We start from the raw sequence: 11,499 nt of genomic DNA, 5'->3' as shown, positions 1-11,499 counted from the left end.
TTTAATTGGTAAATTTTGTTATTATTTTTTACTTGTCTTTCTGTGATTACATGCATGTCTAAAATCAGTTTCTTCTTCAATTACAGGAGCTGAAATTGCAGGAGACCTAAAATATTGTGAGGGACGCAACAGAGAACTTTCCAAGGACAGTTTGGCTTCGTATCCATCATTCAACTGTTTGACGAAATGCTTCAGCTGTGCCTTCGATTGAAGGACAGAACAATTTCAAAATAAAACTCAGGCATGAGTCATTTGATTTACATATAATTTTCTCAGTGTTAACATTCATCCAACCTTTTAGTGCACAAGCCAATGAATTAGCTATCTTAGACATAAAACCAAACAGATGATAAGCACCCAAGTTTTCAAGCATTCACTTCACAAAGACCCAAATCATTATCACCATAATTTGTTTCTTCCACAGCAACAATATTCCGATCAATTTGAGTGTTAATCATTGCAATTTGAGTGATACCATAAACCTCTCATTTCATTTGCGTTAACTTTGCCTAAGCTTCGAATGCAAAAACGAATATGCAGATTTTTTTTTTGTTTTTTTTGCTTTTGTCTTGTACGATTACTACATCATTTACAGTGAAATTTGAGTACAAAATCTAATTATAGCCGAGGCAATGGACCTCAAAGAATAAAACCTCTAATGTTCTCAACAATAATGACACTTTCTTTTCTACTCATTGCTTTTCATGATACATCCAAATATATATATGCGTCTGTGTGTGTGTGTAAGAAATCCTCCAGAAACCATCATCTGGTTAGAACTTCAGTTTCATTGTGTTGTTATTGTTGTCTCCGTGTCTTGCTTTGGGGATTTTACACATGCAATCAGGCATAGGGAATGTGTAAAGTGATCCACCCGATTTTCTCATTTCAGATCCCTTGACATCACTGTGCCGATGCATATCTTGCATTTGTCGCTTGAAGACTTCCCATCTGTTAAAACATAAACCAGAAACATACAATTATATGATGTTGTGTGGTGAATTGGAGATAATCAATACAAAGAGAGCACAGGCACATTGGATCATTTTCCCAGGAAAAAGTAATATCCCAAATAGTTTATTTCATAACCATCAAGCCTATGCAATTTGTTGCAGACCAAAAAGTAGAAATAGAATGCACAGAACAACTTAGCTTCACATACATACGAACTTTAAAAACCGGTTGCAGACAAGCATCCAAGAGATGTCAGACAAAAGCATTATCACTCAAAACAAATCATAACATCAAGCAAGAAGATAATTAGATTCGTACTAAAGAAAAGCAAGAAGATGCATAAAAGAAATACCAACTTCACAAACATGCGTAGAACATATATTATTGAATGATTTGAACATTTTAAATAACTAAAAACATGATTCTGATTGGGTTTTATATACATTAACTATGAGTAGTACATAAGTGAATACCCCCTCAGGCAGTATGGGTCCCTCTTCCCTAAAACCTAAACCAGACTAGAACAGGTGATCAAGTTTAATTCAATAAGTGATTTTCTAAAAGAAGGGGAAACTGGCTTGAATCAGAACTGCTTTTGAACTGAATCAGAACTATGAAAGACCTAGACTATGGGAAACTGGCCATCCCCAAGTCTGGTTAAGGATTACCCCTGGCCACAAACTGCAAATGCTAGTCATGCATATCAATTGTTCAGCATTTGGCATTAACCAGCAATAAGAAATGGTTCTCAAGCCATCACTGTAGGTTGGATTGATTTCTAACAACTACCAATAATTAGGAGCATACATCTAGCAGAAGTTACATCTTGCAATTTGCAAGGAGTTGCCATGAGCAGAATTTTGAAAAAGAAAATAGTTGAAAACATCTATATAAGTTGGTAATTAAGGAGTAATGTGATCTTGTAACAATATTCAAAGGCGTTAAATCCCACATCGATTTAGAATAGGGTAATATGCTCTTTATAAAGACATTGGAAAATCCTCCCTTGAGCTAATTTTTAGGAGCTAATTTTTAGAGTGAATTAAACCTAATTTAAATTTAACATAGTATCAAAGACTCTCCATCTGATGTTTGGGTCTCTTTTAAGCATTTCACGCTCAAGTGGGTGTGTCGAATCCCACGTCAGTTTGGGATAGGGATAATATGCCCTACACTGATCAATCCTCCCCTTGAGCAAGTTTTTGGGGTGAGTTAAGTCTAACCTAAACTTAATAAAAGGCATTCCCAATTGGCCATGAGTCTATTTTGTCCATCTCTTCCTTCCTTCCAAATCATAACAACTTGTCCATCATTTTCACAATGCACTACAGAGAGTCTTAAGGCCCAATAAAGGCCAAATACCACAACTTTTGTCAAATTGAACAACATCTCTTAGCCTTGTGTACTTAAAATCGTTCAACATGATTAAGGTATCCATCATATAACATTTACTAAAACATCCACAAGGAGATGACATAAAGACCATGAGATATGCTATATAAGACTTCCAATTGGTTTTATTTTCGATAGAAATTTCATATGTTTTATTTGGGCAATGGCATGTGTAACCATGTATAATATAATAAGAAAAGAAAATGCAAGCACAATTTGCAAGGTAGAAGGTAAACAAGTAGATTCAAAATTTGAATGTGTTCCATCCCAATGTCCCACATTGGTTGTATGGCTGATAGCCATGTCCTTGGGCACTATGCCCCTATCAGGAAGCATTTGGGGGTGAGTTCTCCCAATGCATTTAACAGAATCCAATCAATTGTAAGCTTGATGCTTACAAATAGACCAAACAGGTGCACATCTTTTCTCCAAGATAAGCAAGCTCCAAAAAGCAAGGAGTGCTGCAGACTTCAAGAAATAAACTTTGAAGCAAAAAAAGAAACAAGATTTAATTGCATTATACCTGATATTAGGCTTATCAAATAAGAGAGCCAACTTTCTTTTGTCTGGTTTAATTGTCTTTGCATGACCTCCAAACAAATAACGCCTATGACCCATCAAAAAGTGGGGAAAATTTCCACCCTGAGTTGTGACAAAGACTTCACTGTGCAGGCAAACTGTATAATCCAGAGCAGCCAACCTAGATGAGTAGCCCTACATCACATACTCAACTGTTACAAAGATTTGAATTCTTTTTAAAACGTATGTTTATCTATTTTCTTGATTACATAATATAACAGATGTCTCATTCATCTGGCAAAATAGTTTGGAAATTTTTTACGCATAGGATATATGACCCGTTCCGTACCTTAAACGGAGCAAGTTCTTCTGCAGTAGCTAATGTATCTTTTGTTTCCAAACGTGGAAACATCTGTTTAAGTGGAGCCATAAACTTGTCTGCTTTATAAATATTACCAGCTGCAACATAAACTGACGTAGTATTATCAAAACCCATACCCCTAAGCATCATTCCAACCTGCAAAACAGACCATACATATTACATAGGGAAAAATGTAGCATAGGTTAGAAATTTTGTTCTTTTTAAAGATCTTTTCTCAAGAAGAGAAATAGAATCAAAATTCCAACACCGTGTAGTTGCATAAAGGATACAGCAGCTAGTAATTCCAACACTCAGTTGAATAATATGGGGATGGAAATTCAATTCATTAAAACCCACCGAGAGAAAGAGAACAGCTGGCTTACCTCCAATGGAGTTAAAGGGCATCTACCATCCACACGATTTGCTCCTGGCCTTATTACCCTACCTCTTCTCCTGAATTTTCCTCTCCAGCCTCTTTCTCGAGCAATATCCATTTCATGTTTCTCTTCCTCCCCGCCATCATACTCGCAGCATGAAAATGCAACCATATCCTGCCATAAAAAAAGGACCTGGTAATAAAGTGAAATATGGCAACAAAACAAATCTAGTAGTAGTGTCATTCAAAGTAAAGAAATGGATACAACACCATTTCAAACCGAAGATGCACAGAGACATATTTCCCCCCACTCTGTGAGCTATTATTAACCATTCGATCAACCATTTTCTCTGCAAGTGTTCTTATAGGTTCTGAAAACCTCAGTGCTTGAAAATTGGATAAGCATCTAAGCCTCTGGATATTTGGGGGAACTGCTTGAGCCAGTCTATTGGAGAAAGGGGCAATTCGAACTGCCCTGCATAATGGAATTAGAGAAGTACTTATAACAAATTCCCCAGTAAACATTAATGAAACAGCTTTGCATAAATAGATTAGAGAAGTACTTATAACAAATTACCCAGTAAACATTAATGAAACAGCTTTGCATAAATAGATTCATTGCAATTATGTTAAAGCAACCTGAATAAGTTCACCACAAATTGAAAACACGTGTTCAGTGCACGTGGATGTGACTGCTTCTTTTTACCTCCTGTTTCCTCACTTTCACTAAGCTTTGTATTTATGATTCTTAGCTTGTGTAAAATTATAGGATGCGTGCGTTTGTGTATATATGTGTACAGACTAGCAAGTCACTCAACAAATGTAGCCTTTCCATAAACAAACAAAAATGTTGTAGATTCTGAGGGAACTGAATTATACACAATAAATTTAAAGTTTTATATAAAAGATATATTACTACAGCATCATGAACTTCAAAAACTTCACGAGTAATTTGAGGTATAGTTACCTAAATCGTGGTATTTCCGAGTCGTGGCACATGGTACGCTAATGAATGAAATATAGGATATGTAAAGGTAGGCTTAATAGGTACGTTAATTTGACTAGTTCATTTAGTTGCGCCAATTTAGTTTGGGACATTTAAATTATGTTTATGCAATATAATATAATGTTTACATAATTAAATATATGACAGATAGTTGATATAATTTATATTTTTTGAAAATATTTTAAAGTTTAACTAATAAAGTAGTAATTTATACTCCCAAATTAACATTGCCACCTATTCCACTAACACTTAAATCTACTATCTGTATCTTAAAATATTTGAAAATGCATTTCTCTTCTTTTTATTTTTTCTTTGTTATAATTCTTCCATCTTTTTTTCTTGTTGGAACTTCTATTTTAGTGATTCAAATCGCATCTCCCAATGATTTGGGACACAAAGGTATTATGTTTCGGTATGAAGTACCCGGAATGCAGTTCGCAGGAGGGTTGAAAGAATCCGGTAACTATGATTTGAACTCCTATCTTAGCATCTCAACCATCCCACTGGGAAACAAAATGCTCATTTTTATCATTGTTACGAAGTTGCTGTGTTAAATGTGGTTCTGATCCAATAAATGAGAGGGAAGCTGAGAACTCCCATGTGACCTCTCCACTGATTAGTTTAAACTTCTTGGATTTTCTAGCAGTGCAAAGGTTATTGTGTATACTTTTTGTATGTCAATAACATTATTACAACACAATGATCTACATGGCTTAAGCATAATCATCACTAGTTTTTTTGCTGATTTAGAAATATGCAACCAGAAAGGGAAGGGTCAAGAATAACAATGCCTTTCAAAGAAAGTGACACCACTGACGCAACCCAATTTCATCTAAAATCTACAAATGGAGTCATTTATGTACAGAAGGGAGGCAGATGTGCATCCAAAATTAGGAATGATCAACAAGCACCATCAATTCAATGAGTCAAATGCGGGTCAGACAAATAAAAAATCCCAACTTTTCTTTTCCTCTGAAAAAAGGGAACCAGCTTTCATACTCATGATATAAAATATGTATGTAACTGCATACCGCATCTGCCTCAGCTTTGGAAGCACTTTCTGAAGATAGTACGTTGGACTGGACCAAGCTTTTACTCTCAAATTTACAATACTACTTATGTTGTTGTCAAACTGCTCAAGTACATCTCTTGGGAGTTCTGGAACTACATCCACGTCATTCTTAAGTGCATGTATAAAGAAATCTTCATCAAATATGTCTCTGAATTTGCTGTGATAGGGAAGGAAAAGGAGAAAGAAGGTAACAATTTCAAATATCTTGCACCATAAATGAAACATTGCCATATATTTAATATAGAATAGAACGAACCAAATATTTTGAAATAACAGCCTAACTATAGAAAAGAGTTGGAAAACCTAATGCAACCAAAAAGGAAGATATGAAACAGTTCCCTAGGGCACACAATACAGTAGTGACAATACAGTAGTGACAATATATCATGTTCTAGTACGAAACTTGACTGCGTCATTTGCATTATCTTTGTCTTAGGTTCAAAGATCTACATCCTATATCACAATTACAAAACAAGACATGCAAAAGTACATAAAAATGTGGACGAGTCCAAGGGCCTTGGTGCTATTTGTAAGTTTGCTCAATTGTGATCCACAGGTGACAGGTTCATATCATGGAAACAACCACCAACAGTGCAAGGGAAAATGCTGTTTACATCTAACCCTCTTTGGACACCAAAATGCACAGCCTTGTAAAATACGCTTTCACATTTAGTGTAAAAATGATGGATGTGAACTCAGTCTATATACAGTGATATTGAGTCTGTGCTTGTAATAGCCCCCAAGTGGCAGGAATGCAAAGGAAGTACTCAAAAACATTAGTTTAGACAGGAGAAACTTTGGTGACATTGAAATGTCACTTTGATCAAAACCGAGTAAAAACTTGGGATGGGAAGTCAGAATAATCGAGATGAGAGGGAATAAAAAGGAAGAAAAGCATGATCGTTTGACTTGGTTTGATTAAGAATTACTTTTTCTCAATTTTTCCTTTAACCACTGTTAAACATTACCATAGCTCAAACCACCATAGCATAAGTAAGCCTTACAGATGGGCCAGAAGCTCTTAGGAACTGAAATAAAAAAGAAAAATGGAAGTGGTATTTTTTCCTGGATCCTTCCACACAAAAGTTGACAGATTAATTATACGAGGGAAATAGAAGCTTCTACATCTACAACTTCTCCCATTGAATTTCTTCTGAAATTCCAAACAACTGACCACTGACGTATTGCATTATAAGTGGTATAACAGAGAGAAGGATAAAAAATGAAGTCCATTCATTCAGACTCTTTATAGTCAAAATAAAAAGTTCAAATGATCAATTGACAAATTTGGGAAAGTTCAGATACTATTGTGCATAACTATCCCTAATAATAAGAATGTTAAATTTGGGCTAGGCCTAACTCACCCCAAAAGCTAGCTCAAGACCCATATAAGAGGCACATTACCCCTTTCCATGTCCGATGTGGGATTCAACACACCCCCTCACGCCCAGAATTTTACTGGTGTGCGTGACACATTTATGGGAGGCCCAACATCGGATGTGGAGGCTCTGATACCATGTTAAATTTGGGTCAGGCCTAACTCACCCCAAAAGCTGGCTCAAGGGGAGGAGTGCCTATGGCTCATATTAGGGGCACATTATCCCTTTCCACAACCGATGTGGGATTCAACAAAGAATAATAACAATACCAGCAACAATAATAAGAATCACCTAGAATCTTGCCAGACACTGTTCAAATGAAAAATTGGAATGACAAGAGTAGCATTCAGTAGCCCTGCCACAGCAACTGCATCGCATATCTGTATCCAGGAAAACAAAAATAAAACTTTAAAAAACTAATCAAGCAAATAATATTTTCATGGCATAGTTATGGCCTGAATAACATGATATTGGTGCAGATTTTTGACAGTCAAAAACAAAAGCAAAAGAATCAACTTCAAAGGATGAAACATACCGATAAACGTTGTTGATTCAAGCCACCATTGGCCTCAATTATAAGAAAACCATTAGACTTTGGCAATTCTGGGAACCATACAAGTGACAAAAAGAAGGAAAAGGAAGGAGCCATTAGCAATCAAAATTGCCTCCACAAACATAGTGAAATGCCTAAATGAATAAGGAACTTGACAAAATGCAAGCATGTGTTGTAATTAATTTTATTCTCTAGATATGAACACGATAATACAGATCATTCAGGGTTTCGGATAGCAAAGGGTACTACTGAAGACCACATCATATGTGTAATATATACTGGAAATATAGATGAAATGCAAAACACACAGTGAACACTTTTGATTGCCACATCCTGCTCTGCCTATAACTAATTTAACTTCAAATTTTGAAATTATTGCTTACTAAATTGAAATTTTAGTTTCTTTGATGGGCCATGTTATGCAGAAATCCGAACCTGCTTCAGAAATATTCTTCTTGCCACAAGGCTTCCAACCTTCATGCAGTTTTGGATCCCATGCCCTCTTCAGCTGTGTGATTTGTTTTGCATGAGTTTATATGGAATACTGAATTATGAATTATGTTGCAGGAAGAAGAAAAGAAAGAAAGAAATATAAAACATGAAATTAAATGAATAATGCAAACTGCAAAGCATAAAATAATACTACTCCCTCGGACTCATAATTTTTTTTTTACATTTCCTTTTTTAATTACCAAAATTATTGTCCACTTTCCTTTTTTACACTGTAATAATATATAAATTGACTATTATAACCCTATTTAATTTTATCTTATTTCCAATAAACATCTCAAAACATCTCTTAATATTTAACAAAATTTAATATTTTTAAGATGGGTATAATCGGAAGTTAATAAAAAAAATTTTTTTTTTAATGTGTGAAAAAACAAAGTCAGACAGACGGAGGGAGTACTACAGAGACTTATATGAGAAATCACAGAAATTGACATCAATTGATAGCTTGACAGCCCAACATTCAATAGACTAGCCATGCATCAATCTTAATTTCTATAGTCATGAGGATCACAATAAATTTTAATGGCCATAGGGACATTTTAACTCGTGACATTTACCTAAAAAGTCTAATGGCACCCTGAGCTATAAAAACATCCACATCATGCCTCCACTTTTAAAGAGTGAAGTTTAGCGAACATGCGATCCTAGTCAGCATCAAAGTTGACGGAAAAAGCTATACTATTTCAGGATCCCACTGACTTTCTGGTAAAAGTCAAGGGTAATTATGTATTCCAACTGAAATTTAAGTTATGAAAGTTCAGGGGTCAAACGAGACATTTGGAAATTTGATAGTGCCACTAAACTTTTATGGTAAAAGTCAAGGATTAATTTATGCACTTGGCCAATTTTAATTAGGAATTCATTTTGGCATACCGTTGGAAGTTGTTCCTTTAATTGAAGGATTTTATTTTAGATCTTTGGATGGCCATATGTCTGAGAAGAATATTGACATAAATTAGTTCATTGAATATTGAAAATTTTTCTCATCTGCAACCGCCTCTTTTTTCTTCGAAGTTTCTCCCCCTGCTACCACCTAACTACATCACCCCGTCTAGTCCTTGCGGAAATCAGAACCAAAAGTTCTTCTAGCCTTAGACAAAGAGTACCCAAATGCAGGCTCTTAGCATAGTAATTCCATCAGAGCGTTTACTTTAGAGTGCCATAACAAGATCTTATTCCATTATCTCTATAACTAGTTGATCCCTGATCATAAGAATTTTTTTTTTTGTTTTAAATAGCCCAATGATAAGGAGAATGTTGACCAGATATTTGAACCGTTAGATTCCTCATAAATACAAAAATATGTTCTTTCTCACAATCTCACATAAAGGGCATACAATATGTCATTTCTACTGATAAACTAACAGAAATTCTTGCATCTCAGGTGTGGATATCTCTCATGCAACAGCAGGAAAAATCTCTCAATTCTATACAGGAAACCTAATTAAAGACCATAAGGAGATACGAAGTTCCTACCCCAGTGTACAATGGTCAAACAAATTTTATCATTCAATAACTTAGCATGGCTGATACATCCATACTGAAACCAAAAATTCCAAAGGGACCTTATTAATTTCTGGGCAACCAAAATAGATGCAAATATCACTCAAACGTTATTGGAGGGCAATTAGACATTAGCCATGCAAATATCCAAGGGTCTTATTGGATACAGCAAAGCTTCGAAGCAGTTAGAAGCACATGCATCAACAGCATTAAGTAAAGTTAGACGGTAAATTTCTATGCATCAACAGATTGTGAAGTTCCCTTCACCACTCCAGTTCCTTCTACAGTACATTTTATTAACTTACAGAGCTACATCTAAGAAACTGCCAACAAAAGAAGTGGCCAAATGCAAAACTCAGAAAAAGCAGTGACTTCCAGAAAACAAGAACAGAACTTTAATAGAATCCATAGAAAATCCAAACAGCTAGAAAGCCAAAACAAGCTAGAAACAGTACCGCATTGAAGCTTCCATTGCTCTCAGCCTCCATATGCGGCCACAGCTTATTAAAAACCTGTGGACTCCGGTACACGGACCCCGGCGGAGGACGCTTTCTTACAACAACACCGCCATTCTTTAAATTCAAATCTACGTCAAAACTCAAAGATCCCATATACAACATCATCCCAGAAATGTACAACACTGGCGCGAATAAAAGCACACCTCTTCTCTTAAAAACCAAAGACACAAGTAGAAACATTAACTTCTCTACCCAATTCTGTTTGGAGCCACGACCACCACCACCGCCACCACCACCACCGGTAGCACCTCCATCATTCCCACCAGACTTTCCCCGGCTATGGCGGAGGCGAGGGGAGGATGGAGGAGAAGGTGTGGTGGTTGCAGTGACGGAGCGGCCGTTGCCTAGGCGGCTGCAGCCGTGCATGGAGGTATACAAATCACGGCGGCGGATAAAGAGAAATGTGAAAAAGCTAAAGAAAGTGGAAAAGTAAGCGAAATTGAATGATGGGTATGATTAAACCGAGAAAAGGGTGCATCGTAAAGGAAATGAATTGGGTAATTAAACAAAGATATTGAAGAAAATCTGAGACAGCATTAGCTGCAATAGCAGAGAGCGGTAGAGCAGTGACAGAGAGCGTGGTGAATACAAGTTTTGGAAGATGTGGGTAGTATTGGTTTTAGCAGGGGCAAGCAATTAAGTGCTTCACGTGTCCGAGTCTGAAAGGGTTAGGCGTAGGTCTCCCTCTGTACTGTACTTCTCTCTCTCTCTGTCTCTCTTCTTCTTGTAATGGAAGTGCATGAGATTTTTCAACCGTGAAATTGAAAGAATATAAAGAAAAATATAGATATGGCGACTTTAATGAATGATAAGAGTAATTTACAACCGACAACAATGGAGAATTCAGTGGACTCTCGCTCTCTCTGTGTGGACTAAAGTGGGCTCCTTTTAAAAAGTTGGCTTTTTTTTTTCTTCATTTTCTTTTCAATTTGAAATCTGAGCACTTGTAATATTTATTTATTATTAATTTTAAAGCCCTAGAAATTAACAGCTACCACACCATGGAACATTAAATGCCCTCAGTTAAAAGATAAACCTTTTATTTAAAGATAGGGTGAAATTTAAGGCTCAAGATTAACAGATTAAAAAAATCCAACTAAATTAGTTGAATTTTTTATTAATTGTTTATTTTTTATTTTTAAAAATTTTGATTCTTATTGGAAGTAAATCCTTTTGTTTTTTTCCTCCTATTGATGATAGATTAAGGGCTTTGCTGCCGTAATTTCAGTGACTCGGAGCTTTCCTTAGCTGTCTTTTGAGAATGGTCGACACCTCTTCTGAAATCAAAATGATTATCCTGCCTAATGGGTCAATCATCGGCTATGTTTTGTTTTGTTAGTAACTAAGGAGTTT

At 35.9% G+C, this 11,499-nt stretch overlaps 1 protein-coding gene across 1 annotated transcript; it reads right to left on the bottom strand.

Moving 5' to 3' along the window:
• Nucleotides 1–469: 469 nt before the first annotated feature.
• Nucleotides 470–10,982, bottom strand: LOC110609350 (O-fucosyltransferase 9). Its single transcript, XM_021748868.2, has 10 exons — nucleotides 10,084–10,982; nucleotides 8,048–8,120; nucleotides 7,595–7,662; nucleotides 7,351–7,439; nucleotides 5,640–5,837; nucleotides 3,873–4,077; nucleotides 3,610–3,777; nucleotides 3,215–3,382; nucleotides 2,870–3,060; nucleotides 470–951 (listed from the first exon to the last, which is right to left on the bottom strand). Exons 1-10 carry the CDS (start codon nucleotides 10,510–10,512, stop codon nucleotides 774–776), a joined length of 1,767 nt encoding a protein of 588 aa, XP_021604560.1. The 5' UTR covers nucleotides 10,513–10,982; the 3' UTR covers nucleotides 470–773.
• Between the last annotated feature and the right edge of the window lie 517 nt (nucleotides 10,983–11,499).

This window comes from Manihot esculenta, chromosome 2 (assembly GCF_001659605.2).
Source record: "Manihot esculenta cultivar AM560-2 chromosome 2, M.esculenta_v8, whole genome shotgun sequence".
NCBI classification, from domain to species: Eukaryota; Viridiplantae; Streptophyta; class Magnoliopsida; order Malpighiales; family Euphorbiaceae; genus Manihot; species Manihot esculenta.
The sequence above is the reverse complement of the archived record's forward strand: the minus strand, read 5'-3'. Positions and strand labels throughout refer to the sequence as shown.